At 45.1% G+C, this 20,352-nt stretch overlaps 2 protein-coding genes across 3 annotated transcripts; both read left to right on the top strand.

Annotated features, from left to right (window-relative positions):
* Positions 1–1,878: 1,878 nt before the first annotated feature.
* LOC308311590 (uncharacterized protein) lies at positions 1,879–13,369 on the top strand. Of its 2 annotated transcripts, none has more exons than XM_080758340.1 (8): positions 1,879–2,016; positions 9,799–9,937; positions 10,115–10,211; positions 10,340–10,594; positions 11,020–11,158; positions 11,338–11,434; positions 11,878–11,964; positions 13,114–13,369. In XM_080758340.1, the coding sequence occupies exons 5-8, from the start codon at positions 11,062–11,064 to the stop codon at positions 13,178–13,180; spliced, it is 348 nt and encodes a 115-aa protein (XP_080614466.1). In that variant the 5' UTR covers positions 1,879–2,016; positions 9,799–9,937; positions 10,115–10,211; positions 10,340–10,594; positions 11,020–11,061; the 3' UTR covers positions 13,181–13,369. The 2 variants fall into 2 exon arrangements, with proteins under 2 accessions (XP_080614466.1, XP_080614467.1); XM_080758341.1 differs by lacking the exon at positions 1,879–2,016 and adding an exon at positions 9,283–9,356.
* Positions 13,370–14,245: 876 nt separating this feature from the next.
* LOC308311811 (A disintegrin and metalloproteinase with thrombospondin motifs 1-like) lies at positions 14,246–20,019 on the top strand (the record flags this gene model as incomplete). Its single annotated transcript, XM_080758588.1, has 4 exons — positions 14,246–14,275; positions 16,660–16,835; positions 17,307–17,574; positions 18,040–20,019. 4 exons carry the CDS (start codon positions 14,246–14,248, stop codon positions 18,517–18,519), a joined length of 954 nt encoding a protein of 317 aa, XP_080614714.1. The 3' UTR covers positions 18,520–20,019.
* Between the last annotated feature and the right edge of the window lie 333 nt (positions 20,020–20,352).

Below are 20,352 nucleotides of genomic sequence, written 5' to 3'. Positions count from 1 at the left end.
TTAATAGTATTCATCATTGCTGTTAGAATATTTTTTGTAGCTACAGCATTGCAGTGGCAAAGGCAATACCTTGTACTGCGAGCTGTTGTGAGCTTGTAGATCAGCTATTTTCAAAATCTTTGCCTTTCTGATGTAATTACCAATTTGGCTAATGTTTGATCATTTTTGGGGTTGCTTTAAACGCAGCAATCTTAGTTTATTTTTATTTGTCATTTCAGAGATTTTTTTTTTTTTTTAGAAATGTAGTGAATGTAGCAATTAGGGCGGAGCTATGCCCGATTGTGGTCCCAAATCCTACTATAAATGTGCCACGTCTCTGCGTGCGTGCTGTTGTAATGCACGTAACTCAAGGACAACCGCAGTTTGCCCCACCAACTTCAAACTTGACACACGCGTTCCACACCCCCACAGGGAGTGCAGTGCCCGGCCTTGAGTCGGTGGCATACACCGTTGTCCAGAAACACCACAAAAGGCTCTGGTCATGCTCTGCCAGTGGACCTAATGAGCCCAAGTCCCTCAACTGTGCAATTTCCAGTCTCTGCCTCAGCCAATTGATTGCCACGGCAACCCCACACCTGTTAATTGATTACTTAACCACTAGTCCACTTGTCACAGTCAGTTTGCACTCTTCAGGCACAGACAGACAGATGCAGAGACCTCCATATAGTATGGTCACAAAAGGGACCCGTTAAAACGGGTGCTATGACAAGTTGAAGGGTATTATTAGGTTCCCTAGTTGCATCGTTCTCAAGTAGGCCGATGGGCACTAAGGTTGGGCGATATGCCAATTTTTTTCAATCGCCCATCGTCTGACCAAGAATCGGCGATTAACGATGTATTCGTGTCATAAAAGTAAAGTGAGAACAGCTCACTGCAGGTCGCAAAAAAAATTCTACAAGCTCTCAAGGCGCCGCGTCCTGCCTGCCTGTTTTTGCTGCTCTGTTCGCTACGCGTTGAGAGCTTGTAGATCCGTCTGTTTTTGCAGCACAACTGCGCAGCCATGGGGTAACAAAATAAGAAATAAGTTTAGATGAAGTGAAGTTGGAACGGACAAGCAGCTGCAAGCTAAGCTAACGTCACAACCACTGCCTGTTTCTGCAGCACCGTTCGCTACGCGTTGAGAGCTTGTAGATCTGTCTATTTTTGCAGCGCTGGTGTCGGGGTTCGTTCACGTTGTCAATAAAAAAATAACTTGGATTACAGGCGGAGATGAAGTTCAGTGGGTTGAATCAGTAGCTACACGCTAAGCTAACGATCCCCAAGCCTATACAGTATAGGCTCAGGGATCGTTAGCTTAGCGTGTAGCTAATGATTCAAGTTAACCCACTGAACTTCATCTATACTAACAACACTACCAGCCTGTTTGTTTTTTTTCCCCGACTTCACGGGTGGCGCATTGGGATGAGACACGAGACAGCAGTGTGCATTCTGTTGCGACTGTATATTATTAAACTGCATGGTTCTGGACTCCGGAGCGTAAACAACATGTAGGCTACAGTACAGTAACAGTAGCCTTCCTCGGCTCGGTCCCTCGGCTCACACTGTGAGTCACTGAGAGCAACTGAGCATCACGGCTGCGGGGACCATACCATTATAACTGTCGCTGTTACTACTTTCCTGGCCCAAATTGATTCACATGTTGCTCACACTTTAAAGGTTAAAAATCGTCCCGAAAAATCGCCTAATAAAAATATTCGGCGATTGGATTTATATATTCGCGATTGACGATGTATTCGTATCGTCACCCAACCCTAATGGGCACGTACATGTGTAGTCATTTCTAACATTTGTTTTTAACACCTTTTTTTTTTAGGAAAATTATGCCTGCTGCCCTTGATGTCTGGAATGCTCCTTGGGAACGCCAGGGGTAGGGTCGATGGTCTCCCTGCCAGGACAGTGACCTCAGAACGCCGGGGGTAGGGCCGAGACTCAAGGGTCTCCCCAGCCGGTCAACGATAGTGGGCGCGCTATGTTGTCTGGAATCCCCAAATGTATCGCTCAAGCTGGTACATTGAGGTACATTAGGCCCATCACAAGTATTAATACATTATTTAAATTACAATAAAAATACATAAATAGTGAAAGTATCAGATCTACGAGATCAAAACGGGTTTGAGCTCCTAGATCTGCTACTTCCACTACGTTTCAACATGGGAACGAGTATGACTATTATGACTATCATCCCAAAAGTATTGCGATTATCACAAATACTTATTATGTAGTAATTGTGATGGGCCTAAGGGTGTGTGTGTGTGGTATGTGTGTTGAATCTGTTTTTAATTGGTTGGCCAAATGTTTTCCGTATCTTGTTGTTTCCTTCCCACCAGGTTGGCCAACCAACTGTTTGTTTGATTAACCCCCTTTAGTGTGAAGCTATATATTAAGTGACTTGAAGAACTATTCTAGACCTAACATCATCCCAGTGCCTAAAGCTGGAGACCTCTCAAAAGCAGACAACTACCGAGGTATCAGACTGACACGTACCACCACAAAGGTCCGTCCATCCATCTTCAACAGCTTCTCCGTAGTCGGGTCGTGGGGGAAAACTGCTCCACCAGAGAGCTCCAGACCTCCCTCTCCAAAGCAACATTAGTAACTTAATTCTGGGGGATCCCGAGGCGTTTTCGGAAGATTTTGGAGATATAATTCTGACATCTCATCGTTGGGCTTCCCAGGGGTCTCTTTCCAGCGGGATGTCCGAGGACCTCCCTAGGGAGATGATTGAGAGGAATCCACCTAAGCTGGCTCCATCATGCCTCGTGACACGCTCCATATATGGCCGTCTCCATAATATGAAGATCACGACACTGTCCTCAACAAACCCTGGATAGCCATATATTGAGAAGACTGGATCATCACCTATATCTGCATATATGGAGCCGCTAGCAACTCTTATCTGTCCATTCAAACTAGACGGTCCCACCCCAAAGTTATCAGTGCAGCTGATTTCAACAGGCTTGAAAATTTCAGCGGTGATCAACTTCATTGACTTCCAAAAGGCTTTCGATACCATCCACCAGGGGAAACTCATGAATATTCTACGTGCCTACGGAGTTCCAGAAAAGTTGGTCCAGATGATAGTCAAGCTACAGCCAGACTCGAGCCAAGGTCCAAACCTGTGACTGACACCAAAACATTTGAGATTCTAGCAGGCTTCCTACATGGTGACACTCTTGCCCCCTTCCTGTTCGTTGTAGTGATGGATCATGCACTGAGACTTGCAATCAATGGCAGAGAGGAGGCTCTGGGGTTCCCGAGGAAGTCAAGGTGAGTACACCCCATCATGGTCACTGACCTAGACTTTCAAACCCTGTACACTCAAGATGTGCTCCATATATGAACAGACCTCATCAAACCCTGTACACAAGACGTGCTCCATATATGGCCAGACTTCATCAAACCCTATACACTCAAGACGTGCTCCATATATGGCCAGACCTCATCAAACCCTGTACACTCAAGACGTGCTCCATATATGGCCAGTACAGAATTAATTCCAGATGTTCATCTGACCCACCCATGCCAAAGCGCCAGTGCTCGCCCAGCAGTCTGCCGGGGCGAGGTCGCTTCTAGCCCTCAGGGCGTCTTACTGTATTATGCTTGACTGTAATACTCTTCTGTAATATGTCCTGGGCATGACGTTAAACTGTTCCGTTCGAGAGGACCGGCGACCCTCGAATGTAAACAGCCATGAAAGGAAACTATGGATCATTACACCCGAAACACAAATCCTATACTTCCAGGGGCGGGAGTCCCCAGGAACATAACAGTGCCAGGTACCAAAGCGCGTCTGCCAGACAGACCGGATGATGCAGCGCCCCTAAACCCACCTGGGCGGGGCGTAGCTAACGGGTGCAGGGCACCTGATGCTATACTAAGATGCAAGCGGCCCCTCAGACTCTCCACATTCAATATCCGGACTCTTGCAGCACCCACGAGCAGTAAGCAGGAAGGAGAACGTGGGCTGAAGACTGAGGAGCTAGCACTGAACCTTTGGGAGCAGCACGTTGACATATGCGGCCTACAAGAGCACAGGCAGGTGCACAAGGACGACATAACAAACGAGATTAACCTCCAGACAATTGGAATGGGGTATGCCCTATACACAGGGTCAGCATGGCGGAATGCAGCCCAGGCAGCGAAATGGTGGTGTTGGAATCCTCATAGGAAGGGAGGCACAGAAGGTACTGATCGGTGTTCAACGCATATCAGAAAGCTTACTCCCCGACTGAAGATGCCAGCATGGAAAGTAAGGAACAGTTCTACCACAAGCTCAAGCATGCAATTGAAAGAGTCAAGCTACACAACTTCCTGGCCATCCTAGGGGACTTTCTCAGACCAGGAGATGCGCTGTTCACCTACAACGAACAGACAAATGACAATGGAAAACGCTTGTTAGAGATTATGGAAGAGCACCAACTTCTGGCCACCAACACAATGTTCCAAATGAAGAGGGGGAAGTTGTGGACATGGATGTCACCACACAACACGGCACATCAGATTGACTACATCCTCACTCGTAGAAAATGGAGCTCACTCTACACAGACCACAGGGTCGTAACAGCAACAGTTAGACTGAGCCTGAGGGCCCCAAGGAAGGAGGGGAGGAGGAAGGTGAAATATGAATGGAGTCAACTGGCAACGGACCTTCTGCTACAGGAACGCTACGCAGTAGAAATCAAGAACAGGTTCCAAGTACTGCAGGAGGAGGAGAACATATCAGCGCGCTACCAACGTTTTGTTGAAGCAAACAATGCAGCAGCTGAGACATGTCTCCAGCAAGCCCCCAAAGCAAGGAGGAAAGACAGATGTCTTGACCCCAGAATCATCAAAGCCAGGGAGGAGCTGAGAGCAGCACACAGGGACTTTGTCGCTGATCGAAAACTAGAGGGTCTGAAGGAGGAATACAGGCGGAGGAAGGAGGAGCTCTACCAAGTCTATGAAACACTGGAACAACAGGAGCTAAACCAGAAGATCAAGGAGATCGAGGATGCTCATGTTAACCAGAAGCATGGCATGGGCTGGAAGCTCATCAATGACATCTCTGGCTGAAACTCCTCTCAGACTACCAAGATCCGGGGAGAAAATGCAGAGGAACGGGTTGAAGCATGGTACCAGCACTTCAAAACACTCCTAGGTAACCCACCTGCAACTGAGGATGAGGATGTTCTGATGGCCCCTGTCTTCCATGACCTTCCCGTTCCAGATGGACCATTCACCATGGATGAGTACCAGAAGGCCAAGGCTACGATCAAGTGGGGCAAGAGCTGTGGGGAGGATGGATTGACACCAGAGGTTCTGAAATACGTGCCTATAGACGAGGTGGTGCTAGATTTCATCAACAAAGCACACATGTCTGGAGAGAAGCCGGAGATATGGCGCACAATGAACATCGTTCCAGTACCAAAGTCAGGTGACCTCACTAAAAGGCTCAACACAAGCCAATCAATGCCCCTAGAGATCCATCACAAAGCTTCCCTCAGGGCGCCCAGCAAGCCAGCTAGCCAGCAAGCCCGTCCAGTCAGCCAACACAGCCAGCCAGCTCCGCCAGTCAGCCAGTGTAGAAAGTCAGGCTGCCAAGCCAGAGCATATCAGCCCTTGCAGTCAGCCATTGCAGCCATACCAGTCTTGCTCAGTCAGCTCAGCCAGGCCTCACTCGAGGCCTGGCTCTCTGTCTGCCTGGCCCGGTCTGCCCCACCCTGCCTTGCAGCAATAGAACCAGCCGGGCTGACAAGCCAGCCAGCTCAGAATGCTAGCTCAGCAACAAGCCCAGACTGGCCAGCTGCGCTAGCTTGCTGAGCTCTTATTCTGAGCTGGCTGGCTTGCCACTCCGGCTTGTTCTGTTGCTGCAAGGCAGGGCGGGTCAGACCGGGCCAGGCAGGCAGAGAGCCAGGCCTCGAGAGAGGCCTGGCTGAGCTGACTGAGCAAGGCTGGTATGGCTGCAATGGTTGACTGCAAGGGCTGATGTGCGCTGGCTTGGCAGCCTGACTTTCTACACTGGCTGACTGGCGGAGCTGGCTGGCTGTGTTGGCTGACTGGGCGGGCTTGCTGGCTAGCTGGCTTGCTGGGCGCCCTGAGGGAAGCTTTGTGATGGATCTCTAGGGGCATTGATTGGCTTGTGTTGAGCCTTTTAGTGAGGTACTAAGAAGCCCCGGCGCTCCGGCGTCGAGGAAACTTCCCGCAAGCTGTGGTAGTTCCGGGTGGATGTGGGGGCCCTCAAGGGTCTCTGGCGCGGCTGGTCCGCGTCGGGGACCTTGCTTGAGACGGGCGAGTCTGATGTAACGTTCCCGTGTGGGACGCTAGCGCAGGCACGTCCACGAGATGTTCCCAGTCCTAGCGGGGGCGACCGTGGGTGTTTCCGCGCGGATTCCCCCAGGTCGTGGAGCGACCTCGCTGATGGTAGCAGATGTCCCGTTGACTTTGGTACTGGAACGATGTTCATTGTGCGCCATATCTCCGGCTGCTCTCCAGACATGTGTGCTTTGTTGATGAAATCTAGCACCACCTCGTCTATGGGCACGTATTTCAGAACCTCTGGTGTCAATCCATCCTCCCCACAGCTCTTGCCCAACTTGATCGTAGCCTTGGCCTTCTGGTACTAATCCATGGTGAATGGTCCATCTGGAAAACGAAGGTAATGACAGTCAACACAGAGGACAAAACCATTGCCACTGCAGACGGGACGGTGCTCGAGCAAGTCGAGGACTTCAAGTACCTCGGGGCCTGGACTGCCTCAACTGAACAGGATCTGAAGGTTCGGAGAGCACTTGCCTGGAAAGCCTTGCACGGGATGAGGAGAGTGTGGAAATCAGACATGGGAGAAGACCTTAAGCGGCGGCTGTTCATAGCTACTGTGGAGTCAGTACTGCTGTATGGGGCCGAGACATGGACCCTCACAGTACAACAGGAAAAAGCCCTGGATGGAGTCTACACTAGAATGCTACGAATGGCACTAGGTGTCACATGGACGGATCGCATCAGAAATGTGGACCTCTATGGGGACCTACCACGCGTCAAGGACAAAGTCAGAGAGAGAAGGATGAGGCTGGCAGGGCACTGCGTCAGGCACCCAGAACTTGAGGCAAGTAAATTCACCCTATGGGAGCAAAGCCAGGAGGGGAAAGAAGCGTACCACCTATGTAGACGTGCTGCGGCGCGACAGCTTGGCTGACAACACTGCAGAGCTCAAGAACCTGATGTTGGATAGGAATTTGTGGAGGGCAGCGATCCAGGAATCCCGAGTTCTTGTTGGCTAGACCTCACTCTCGCAGCAAGAAGAAGTAATACTCTCCAAAAAGCTTCCAGATCAATCATGTATAGTTGTATAGTATGTATAGTTGACATAGATACTCCACTGTTACGTTCTTAGTTTATACACGATTCATGATAACTACTTTTTTATATATGTGATGTATGACATGCTTTTGTTTTTTGCTTAATTGTAAGTCGCTCTGGATCAAGAGCGTCTGCTAAATGCCTAAATTGTAAATTGTAATTGTAAGACGTGCTGCGGCGCGACAGCTTGGCTGACAACACTGCAGAGCTCAAGAACCTGATGTTGGATAGGAATTTGTGGAGGGCAGCGATCCAGGAATCACGAGTTGGTGTTGGCTAGACCTCACTCTCGCAGCAAGAAGAAGTAATACTCTTCAAAAAGCTTCCAGATCAATCATGTATAGTTGTATAGTATAGTATAATATAGTATAGTATGTATTGTTGGCATAGATACTCCACTGTTACGTTCTTAGTTTATACACGATTCATGATGACTACTTTTTTATGTATGTGATGTATGACATGCTTTTGTTTTTTGCTTAATTGTAAGTGGCTCTGGATCAAGAGCGTCTGCTAAATGCCTAAATTGTAATTGTAAGACGTGCTGCGGCGCGACAGCTTGGCTGACAACACTGCAGAGCTCAAGAACCTGATGTTGGATAGGAATTTGTGGAGGGCAGCGATCCAGGAATCCCGAGTTGGTGTTGGCTAGACCTCACTCTCGCAGCAAGAAGAAGTAATACTCTTCAAAAAGCTTCCAGATCAATCATGTATAGTTGTATCATGCCTCGTGACACGCTCCATATATGGCCGTCTCCATAATATGAAGATCACGACACTGTCCTCAACAAACCCTGGATAGCCATATATTGAGAAGACTGGATCATCACCTATATCTGCATATATGGAGCCGCTAGCAACTCTTATCTGTCCATTCAAACTAGACGGTCCCACCCCAAAGTTATCAGTGCAGCAGACGACATCGCCCTAATCTCGGATGCAGTCGAGAAAGGAATGGAGCTACTACTGGCAGTAGAAAAGGAGTGCAGGAAGATCGGCCTCAAGCTCAATGCCAAGAAAACAAAGGTAATGACAGTCAACACAGAGGACAAAACCATTGCCACTGCAGACGGGACGGTGCTCGAGCAAGTCGAGGACTTCAAGTACCTCGGGGCCTGGACTGCCTCAACTGAACAGGATCTGAAGGTTCGGAGAGCACTTGCCTGGAAAGCCTTGCACGGGATGAGGAGAGTGTGGAAATCAGACATGGGAGAAGACCTTAAGCGGCGGCTGTTCATAGCTACTGTGGAGTCAGTACTGCTGTATGGGGCCGAGACATGGACCCTCACAGTACAACAGGAAAAAGCCCTGGATGGAGTCTACACTAGAATGCTACGAATGGCACTAGGTGTCACATGGACGGATCGCATCAGAAATGTGGACCTCTATGGGGACCTACCACGCGTCACGGACAAAGTCAGAGAGAGAAGGATGAGGCTGGCAGGGCACTGCGTCAGGCACCCAGAACTTGAGGCAAGTAAATTCACCCTATGGGAGCAAAGCCAGAAGCGTACCACCTATGTAGATGTGCTGCGGCGCGACAGCTTGGCTGACAACACTGCAGAGCTCAAGAACCTGATGTTGGATAGGAATTTGTGGAGGGCAGCGATCCAGGAATCCCGAGTTGGTGTTGGCTAGACCTCACTCTCGCAGCAAGAAGAAGTAATACTCTTCAAAAAGCTTCCAGATCAATCATGTATAGTTGTATAGTATGTATAGTTGACATAGATACTCCACTGTTACGTTCTTAGTTTATACACGATTCATGATAACTACTTTTTTATATATGTGATGTATGACATGCTTTTGTTTTTTGCTTAATTGTAAGTCGCTCTGGATCAAGAGCGTCTGCTAAATGCCTAAATTGTAAATTGTAATTGTAAGACGTGCTGCGGCGCGACAGCTTGGCTGACAACACTGCAGAGCTCAAGAACCTGATGTTGGATAGGAATTTGTGGAGGGCAGCGATCCAGGAATCCCGAGTTGGTGTTGGCTAGACCTCGCTCTCGCAGCAAGAAGAAGTAATACTCTTCAAAAAGCTTCCAGATCAATCATGTATAGTTGTATAGTATAGTATGTATAGTATAATATATAATATAGTATAGTATGTATTGTTGGCATAGATACTCCACTGTTACGTTATTTTAGGATAAATCTAAATGACTCTGCACAATAGTTTGAGAGTCAATATCTCATATCATGAGCTTGCCTCCTGGTCTTTGTAACAACTTGAATACAAATTACAAAAGATGTTGAGGACTGTACATGTGTTGATGCCTCCTAGTGGCACTCTGGTTGAATGTCTGTCAGCTTTCCAAGCTAATCAAAGTCTTAATGACCCTTTTGTTAACCACTTCAACCCCAGCATCCCTATTCCGTTCAGCAAAAATAGCAGAGCTACAAGCTCACACTGCAACGTGTTGTGAGCTTGTAGAGCTAATGGTTTCTTTTTTTCTCTCTCAGGATGGAGATCATAGACACAGCTGGAGCCTCTAGAGATGGAGATCTGCAGGTCTGTCCATGGATGGGAGGACGGAGGACGGAGATCTGGGTAGACGCTGGAGGACTTCGGACCTGGCCCTTCTCAGTGAGGAACTCAACGGTACGAACCGCTTTAGGGTTAGGGCTTTTTTAGGCTTCGTAAAAAGCCAATAATCGTCCGTTGCCGATAATTGGTCGATCCCTATTAAACGTTACTGTAAGTGCATGTGTATGTTGTGACAGGACACGCACACACACAGCAAAGCTAATTTGGGCTGTGTCTTTCGTTCTTTGTTAGACTGGAGATCTCAGCCGATGCCCGAGATCCGAAGCTTTCCCTGGGTGTCTCCGCTGAGGACTTCTGGGTCGCTGGGAGGCTCGGACGGAGCTAGAAGGTTCGGTAGACGCCACTGGAACCTGTTTAGACCTGTCAGAATTTATAATGGCCGATTTAATTGTCGCTCAGGACAGGATAGAATATATATCTGGCTCTTGGTCACTCTAATCAATCTTTCTTTGTTAGGATGAAGATCGCGGTAGACGTCGCTGGAACGCGGCTGCTGGACAGGGAGTGCACACACATACACACACACACACACACACACACACACGCATACACACACACACACACACACACACAGAAAGGCTAATTTGGTGTGTTTTTTTTTCTTTGTTAGAATGGAGTTATCGATAGACGATCTGATGTTCCCTGGACAGAGATCCGTTCCAAAGCTCCCCCCCCCCCCCCCGGGGCTTCCTCAGAGGACTCTGATGAGCTGTGAGTAGGAATAGTTCTTGCTTGTTTCTGAGGATGGATAACTGCTTTTGTACTGTTATGGTACGAAGAATGGCATCATTACAGTAATCCAAATGTTTTAAATATTTTAGTATAAATCTAAATGACTCTGCACAATAGTTTGAGAGTCAATATCTCATATCATGAGCGTGCCTCTTGGTCTTTGTAACAACTTGAATACAAATTACAAAAGATGTTGAGGACTGTACATGTGTTGATGCCTCCTAGTGGCACTCTGGTTGAATGTCTGTCAGCTTTCCAAGCTAATCAAAGTCTTAATGACCCTTTTGTTAACCACTTCAACCCCAGCATCCCTATTCCGTTCAGCAAAAATAGCAGATCTGCAAGCTCACACTGCAACGTGTTGTGAGCTTGTAGAGCTAATGGTTTCTTTCTTTCTCTCTCAGGATGGAGATCATAGACACAGCTGGAGGCTGGAGCCTCTAGAGATGGAGATCTGCAGGTCTGTCCATGGATGGGAGGACGGAGATCTGGGTAGACGCTGGAGGACTTCGGACCTGGGCCTTCTCAGTGAGGAACTCAACGGTACGAACCGCTTTAGGGTTAGGGCTTTTTTAGGCTTCGTAAAAAGCCAATAATCGTCCGTTGCCGATAATTGGTCGATCCCTATTAAACGTTACTGTAAGTGCATGTGTATGTTGTGACAGGACACGCGCACACACACAGCAAAGCTAATTTGGTGTGTGTCTTTCGTTCTTTGTTAGACTGGAGATCTCAGCCGATGCCCGAGATCCGAAGCTTTCCCTGGGTGTCTCCGCTGAGGACTTCTGGGTCGCTGGGAGGCTCGAACGGAGCTAGAAGGTTCGGTAGACGCCACTGGAACCTGTTTAGGCCTGTCAGAATTGAAGGTTTTATAATGGCCGATTTAATTGTCGCTCAAATAAATTACAAGTAACAATTTAATTGCGTCATACTAACATTCTAAATAAAACTTTGGCTTTTGTAGGCTTTGTAAACAAAAAGCTGCACATGGCATAATTCAATAACTTTATACACAAAAAAAAGAGAAGTAAATTACAAAGTGACACATTTAGAGCTTGTAGATCGGTTGCTTGCATTATTTCTTTAAAATGTTTGAAAATATATGAACATTTTCAACATGGAGACGATTATGACTAATCTCTAAAAAAGTATCTCAAATACTTGGCGATTAGGTAATTGTGACAGGCCTAAATCCTTCTAGTTGTGTTTTTTTTATATCATGTTCTGTAATCAGTTAGGGTTGACTATAGACTTTTTTTTAGGAACAAGATCATCATGCTGGTGAAGAGCACGTTTCTAGCCGATGGAGCAACTATTTCTGATCACCTTTGGAGTTACATCACAGCAAGGTAACTATACAACACACGCACACACACTATGATCATGACATGACATCAGCTTGTGACTGCAACTTGTTCCTGTTCGCAGATGACTCGGCACTGCTAGTCTCGGACAGGAACAAACTGCAGGTTGAAAAGGCCCTCAGCTCTGAACTCGGTAGAATCTGCACCTGACTCGCTGATAACAAACTATCTTTACACCTGGGAAAAACTGAATCCATTCTCTTTGGATCTAATAGTAATCTCAGCAAGGCAAATGGCTTCTTGGTTAGAGTTGGTGACAATGTTATCACACGTAAAGATGAAATTACCTACCTAGGTTCCATCCTGGAGGCTAATCTTTCCGGTGATAAAATGGCCACCAACGTAATCAAAAAAGTCAACCAAAGAACAAGATTCCTTTACAGGATCTCCTCACTGGTCAACAAAAACACCTTGAAGACCTTAACAGGAGCCCTCGTACAAGGTTTCTTTGACTATGCATGCACCTCAAAGGCCCTTAAAACTAGGCTCCAGACCTCCCAAAACAAACTGGTCAGGCTCCTACTTGGCCTCACCCCCCCCGAACCTACCTCACTCCTGCCCACTTTGACAGGCTGGAATGGCTTAGGGTCGACGACAGAGTACAGCATCTTGCAATGGGTCTGGTCCACAAGATTCGATACACCACCAAGATACCCATGTACCTGTCTAGATACTTCCTTTATGTTAACGAAGTCCACACCCACAACACCAGAACCATGTACAACCCAGATTCGGCACAAACAAGGAACTAAATTATTTTCACTCCTATGCCACCAAAATGTGGAACGCCCTACCAACAGTCATTAAGACATGTGAATCCCTTGACTCCCTTTTTCCCCTCACTGTATAAGTTAATTTTCCCTTTTTACCTCCTTTATGATGAATTCCTGTTCTGTTCTTTGACTATATAGAAGTGTTTTATTTGTACGTCTCTAAATATTTTGATGAATTGAACATGGTGGACCCTCTTGTAAACAAGTGTAATGCTTAATTGGGTCGTCCACTTACAGTTAACAGTCTTTGTATTGAGTTTGTGCTTGACATGTACTGTAATTCTGCAAACTGTTAATAAATATTTCAATCAATATTGTTTTATGAACAAAGTAGTAATGAGCATTTCTTTCTTTTCTTTAGGACGTTGCTGGTCTCCTGTGTGGCTCCATCTGGAGGTCACCAGGGTTCTGAGTCACTCAGATCCTGACTGGTAGTGGTGATATGTAGATGTGATCAATCAGGGCTCTTTGAAAATAATAAACAAATATAAATAACTAGATCATAATATAAATAAATGGATAAAACGAACGATAAAAAAATAGATTATAGTAAAATTAAAAGTAAATTAAAATAGTAAATTAAAATAGTAAATTAAAATAGTAAAATAAAAGTAAAATAAAATAGTAAATAAAATTAGTAATACATAAAATAAATATAATTAGTAATATAGACAATAATACATAAAATAAATTAAATTATCAATATAGTAATGCATAAAATTAGTAATAACAGTAATACTTGAAATAAATAAATGAATACAAAATAAACTTTATTATAACAGTCAGTAATACATGAAGTAAAATTAGTAATAACATAGTAATACATCAAATAAATACAATTAGTAATATAGTTATACATAAAATTAGTAATAACATAGTAATATATAAAATACAATTAATACATAAAATAAATAAAATTACTTTGTTATAGAATGACTTAAAAAAACAAACAAAAAATATCAATCACATCTACATATCACAACCAGGCTATATTGCCAGCAGGCAGGTGGACTGTAGACTCACTACAGCTGTCACAATGTGGTATACTTTGTTTTGACCCAACTGGCCTCCAAGGAGAGGCGAGCATGGAGCCGGACATCTGATGATACACGAGAGAAGACGCCAAAGTCATTTTTTTATTTTATAAAAGTAATATGTTTCATGTTGATTGTAATTTATTCATGATGCCATATATCTGTAAATATTCATTATTTTCTTGTTAATAAATTATTGCATTTATACCCGGGTGTCAGTTATGGGTCCATTACCCTTAAATCAAATGGTTCATAACAAGGATGAGGAATATTTAGTTATAGTTAATGTATTTTACAGATTTAGACCATCTAAAACCTAGCCGAAGGTTTTCTGAAAACCTTCAAATTCTTATTAAAACAATAAATAAAGGATGTAGACGGGTCGATCCCGGCATGAATGGTATAACGTATAGGTTTCACCAGGTCTAAATGGGCTAAAAGGAGGCCTCAGGTATTCAAATGAAGTGTGGAAAGCTGAAGGAATGCAATGTAAACAAGTCTTTAATAATGCTTTTCTGGGTTTTATCAGAGCTTGTTGAACTGGGCTCTTTCTACAAACTGTTAATGACTGTCACTTTTAGGCCAACACTTCCCTCTAGTGGTTACTCGGAGTAATGACAGCCTTACGCGTTTCAGATTTAATAAATGCAGTAATACTACACAGTACATACTGCTGCAAATATGTTTGTTTTCTTTAACCCTTTAATGAACTCCTCCCGTCCTATGTGAAAGACACAGGTCACATGATATCCATTATTGAAAACCTTGAACCCTTAAGATCAGATACCTTTCTTGTCACGCTGGATGTAGAGTCGCTGTACACAAATGTACCTCACGAAGGCGGCATCCAGGCCCTGGAACATTTCCTATTCGAGCGCCCCACCTCAGCCATACCTTCTAACTCGTGCATTGTCACTGGCTGAGATAGTACTTACACACAATTACTTCATGTTTCAGGATGACTATTTTCTACAAAAGAGGGGTGTAGCGATGGGGTCACCTATGGCCCCTAATTACGCAGGCCTGTATGTTGGGTACCTAGAGAAATCAAAAATTCTCAATCCTGCTCAAAACCCATTTTTTACAAATATAACTCTCTGGAAAAGATATATAGATGATGTCTTCCTTCTGTTTAATGGTACAAGAGAACAACTTAATAACTTTTTTTTGTTTGTTAACTCATGTTCAGATCATCTGAAATTTACCATGTCTTTTGATTTTCATTCTTTGAACTTTCTGGATCTACTGATCTGCAGGGGAGAAGATGGTGTTTTATATACTGACCTCTACACCAAGCCAACTGACCGAAACAGCCTACTGAGAGCTGACAGCTGTCACCCTCTACATCTAAAAAACAGCTTACCGTATAGCCAATTCTGCAGAGTCAAGCGCATTTGCAAGAAACCTACAGATTTGAACCGGCATTTGACAAATATGCAGGCTAAATTTAAAGAACGGGGCTATTCTAATACCCAGATTGACAACGCCCTGGATAAAATCAATCAAAAACCCAGGTCTGATTTATTTCACAGACAGTCAGAAAACAAGACTCAGTCAACCATCTTCTCTACTACCTACTCTAAAATGTCTGAAAATTTCAGTCATATTATAAAAAAACACTGGCATATTTTACAATCGGATTCATTATTTAATAACACCTTTTCCAAACCTCCTCTGATTGTTTTCTCTCGTGGTCAGAGTCTCAGAAATCACTTGGTCAAGTCCGATTTACCCCCTGTCCCAACCCCGACTCAACGTGTATTGGCTCCTATCCCTAACGGCAACTATAAATGCGGCTCTTGCGCCCAATGCAACAGCACTAGAAAATGTCATAAATTTAAGCATCCTCATTCTGGTAAAAATATCCCCATCAGAGGCATTATTACATGCACAACTAGGGCTGTCATTTACCTTCTTACATGCCCCTGTGGCAAGGCATATGTTGGTATGACTTCGCGTGAACTAAAAGCACGCATAGCTGAGCACCGTAGCACTATTCGGTGCAAGAATATTATATACCCTGTTGCCGCCCATTTTGTGGAAGCCAACCACCCTGTGTCCTCTCTAAATTATATAGGCATAGAAAAAGTGTCTGTTTCTAGAAGAGGAGGACAGATCGATCAGCTTCTGCGTAAACGCGAAGCTTTTTGGATTCAGTCCTTAAAAACATTATCTCCCCTTGCCCTTAATGTAGATTTTGACCTTAAATCCTTTTTATAAATATATTACAATAAAAATTAATTTTGTACCTTTATACTTAACCTTTTAATACTATTGTTGGTAAATCCTCTTTTTAAACTTACTTTGATGGCCGCCTTCCCCCTTTTCACCTGCAGGTGTCCTATACTTATACAGGCCGACTCCACAGAGGGGCATTTAGGTCTATTGCCAGCATTAGATCGATTTAGTCTATACTCAGGCTATACATTAAACAAGTCTAAAACTCAAATTCTCATGCTCAATTGTAGGCCGAATCAAAAACTAAAGGAAATAAATATAAATTGGGAGGCAAAATCAATTAGGTACTTAGGCATAAATATAACCAAAGACCTATCCAAACTATATGCAAGTAACTACCAAGAAATTGATGATAACATAAAAAACATACATACACACATGCAATAATAATAATCATCATCATCAGTATCATCATCATCATCATCATCATCAAATACACAGTTAGAAGTGGTACTTTTACTCAAAGTGCAATTGTGAATACAAGACTTACTTGTAACAGAACATTTCTTCATTGTGGTATTGGCTGCTTTTACTCACTTCAAATGTACTTTTCCACTCCTGCTGTTATACAACTGCTTCAGCAGACAGAGCTCTTTATATGACTGTTTCTTCTCGTGGGTCTTTGCTGCCCCCAGGTGGCGGATGGGACACCCTGCAGTCCAGACTCCACCTCAGTGTGCGTTCAGGGCCAGTGTGTCAAGGCAGGGTGTGACCGGGTCATCGGATCCACACGGCGCTTTGATAAGTGTGGCGTGTGTGGAGGAGATGGATCCACCTGCAAGAAAGTGTCTGGATCACTGGAGCGCGCGCGGTAAGAATACTGAACACAAACATCTTCATGTGCTCATTATAGAAGGCTACAATGGATTGCATTTAATCAGAATTCCAAGTAAAAATCCTATGTCATAAATTGGCAACGTATCTGATTATTTACACGTTTAGCATATCCATCCTAAAACATTTATGTACATCTGCAAAGGAACTTTATAGCTAGAGTTGTCAAATAATTATAGCCGAGTAAAAAGTAAAATATTTGCCTCTGCGATGTTAAACATTTCATAATCAACCTTTAGTCTAATTCAATTGAATGACTATGAATACAATAAAACAATGTAATGGCTATGCAATATAAATATAATCACACCCATTCTGGCCAATCACAATTTGCGTCTTCACTTTTGTTTTCAATGTTTACACACTTTAGCCCCTCAAAAAACATTAAAATAAAACAAATATGATTTTCAAATAATATTTAAACATCATATTCTGATGTCCTTTCCAGGCCAGGTTACCAGGACGTGGTCACCATCCCGGCGGGCGCTACCCACCTCGACGTCAAGCAGCGCGCCCCCGGCAACGGTCGCCATGACAACAGCTACCTAGCGGTGCGTCGGCAGGACGGCGGCTACCTGCTGAACGGCGACTACAAGCTAATGACCCTGGAGACCGACATCGCCCTGAAGGGGGCGCTGCTGCGCTACAGCGGGTCGTCGGCCGTGCTGGAGCGTCTGCGCAGCTTCTTTCCGCTCCCCGAGGCCATCACCATACAGGTCAGTGGTGTTGGAGGAAGTACTCGGATATGCCTTAAGTAGAATTACTCTCTTGACCCAGTGAGAACTGGGAGCAGACTCTAAAATATCTGAGCTATGTCGCGAACTATAAAATCGTGGTTAATGTATGTTTTGTAATAATCTAAATCTAATAACTAAGTGGAACTAAAAGAGTTAAAATAGTGTGAAGTGGTGGAGTGTAAAAAGTACAATATTTGCCTCTGAGATGTAGTGAAGTAGGCATGGCCAACGCTGTTTGGCCAAACTATATGAAAAATGGTATTTACCTTGCTTCATGTACGTCGCTTGGGATAAAGAGCGTCTGCTAAATGCCTAAATTGTAATTATAATCCTAAAAAGTTGACGTCCCCTAGTAAAGTAATTGTAGCCTGCCTCAAAATTGTACTGAAGTATCGTACTCGACTCGAATAAATGTACTTACTCACTCTCCACCCCTCGCTCCAGGTGCTGTCAGTGGGCGACTCCCCAAGGCCTCGCGTCAAGTTCAGCTACTTTGCTCCCAGACCCGGCAGCAACAACGGCGCCAATTCCAACTCCAACAGCGGTGGGCGCCGTCCGTCCATCAACGCCATCCGCGAGGTGGGAGGGGCCGAGTGGACGCTGCAAGAGTGGGGCCCGTGCTCGCAGAGCTGCGGCGGAGGCACGCAGCAGCGTGAGGTGGCGTGCTCCGACGCCCAGGGGCGCCCGTCCGCCGACTGCCCCGAGGAGCTGCGGCCGCTGGTGTCGCGGGAGTGCGCCTCGCAACCGTGCCCCTCTTGGCTGCTGGGGGAGTGGTCAGCCTGTTCCAAGACGTGCGGACGGGGCTTCCGCAAGCGGCCACTGCGCTGCGTGGGCCACGACGGACATACGATGGCGCACGACAGCTGCGACCCCAAAGACCGGCCCCGGCCATTGCTGGACTTGTGCACTCAGGGCGCTTGCTAAGAACTGCAGTGCCTCGCAAACATTTTCACGTCAAACACCGTCCAAATTGAACATGTATTTGGCCGCAGACGCCCGTCCAATTGTTTTCCCAGAAATAGCCCTTCTTCAAGCTCACGATGCGAAGCAATGCATTGTGGGCTTGTAGATCGCCTATTATGGAAAAGCCATACAGAAACAGATTTTGATGCTGCAGCGTATGAACTCACTTTGCTGGGGATCCCCTTGAATCCGGATGCAATCAGGGCACTTACTAAGAACACCCCCCCCCCCTCCCCGGAAACATCCATTATTCTTGCCACAGACATTCTTTTTCGGGGGTCAAGTGTGAAAGTCACATTGCGTGGCCTGGCGCCACCTGGCTGTGAAGATGTAGAACTGCAGCCAGACTGCGGTGACACGGACAATGCTGCTTCCAGTGCCAATGTCGTGCTCGTGTGTGTGTGTGTGTGTGTGTGTGCGTGTGCGTGTGGTTTGTCCAAGCTGGGCTGGACAGACATGATCAGCATAGTGCCTATATACATGTTTAGAGGAGAGTGTTATTTTTGCTTGGTTGCGTACAAGTAACCTGACGCTGCCAGATGAGGGCGGTATTGGGGAAACATATTCCCCAACACAACACTCATCTGGGATCTCTGACGGAGTCGAGCTGAGAGTCCAATCTGCTTCGTACCGAACCAATCAGCGTGAGCTAAGGGCGGGATGTGTGCGAAACCGGATGTGAAGCTATACAGACACGTCAATATGATTGGTTGTGTTTGCACGCCCACACGGTGATAGACAGACGGTCCCATCCAATCATCTACCAAGTATCTTGAAAAAAAGGAACAGCCCCATCATCGAATTGGCTCCCGAGATCCCAGATCCAAATAAGCTGTGAAACAAATTTGTGTAGCAAGCTTTTTGGATCTGGCAGCGTCAGGTTAGCGTACAAGTGCCACGGACCAAAAATTGTAGATCTACAAATTCACAACACATCGTGCTACAAATGCCTAGTGAGCTCTACTGTTGTTGGTGCGTGACACTGACGTGCAACCAAAGAATAGATCAAGGAGAACAAATTAATTATTGCCACCGATCACACGCATGTTCTGACCATAGTCCAAAGAGGTGTGTGTGTGTGTGTGTGTGTGTGTGTGTGTGTGTGTGCATTCATGCATGTGCGTTTCAATCTAATGCTTCATAAGGAAGTTTCTCCTACCTTCTGTGAAGGTGCATTTATTTCTTGTCTTTTTTATTTTGTACAGAATATTCAAACATTATTTATTTATGTACAGCCTGTTAAATATAATCATGTGGCTTTTTTAAGGAAAAAAATGTATAATTTTTGTATTTGTTTAATGTCACCACAGAAGGAAGTAGATTATATATAGAGTATTTATACATTATTATATTATGGTCCCTTGGTTCATGAATAAAGTTTCACATTGAGCTGTGCATGCGTCCGTATGTGCAACAATGCACGTACTGCAAATAAAATATATGTTTCACATGAAACAATTTGAGCATGTTCAATTATAAAAAATGAACTTGTAAAACATGGTCAGAGAGATTTATAAATAATAATATTTCACAAGGAATGTCAGAGTTCTACTAAATCAGCATGAGCATGAAAAGGTCATCCTAAATAAAATAAAGTGTTTAGGCCTATCTTAAAAGAGTCCAGACTCCAGGGTCTGTGATGACCTTCAAGTGCTTGGAAAACTCTTCCACAGCCAAGCAGAAGGCCCGGTTCCCCACACATCTGCAAGGTAACTGCAACTAAAGATGTTAAATCATTCCAGTGAAGTACAATATTTGCCTCTCAGATGAAGTGGGGTAGACATTTAAAGGGGT

The sequence above is a fragment of the Protomyctophum bolini genome, assembly GCF_963924005.1.
Source record: "Protomyctophum bolini genome assembly, chromosome: 24".
Taxonomy (NCBI): Eukaryota; Metazoa; Chordata; class Actinopteri; order Myctophiformes; family Myctophidae; genus Protomyctophum; species Protomyctophum bolini.
This window is presented reverse-complemented; position numbering and strand designations above follow the sequence as displayed.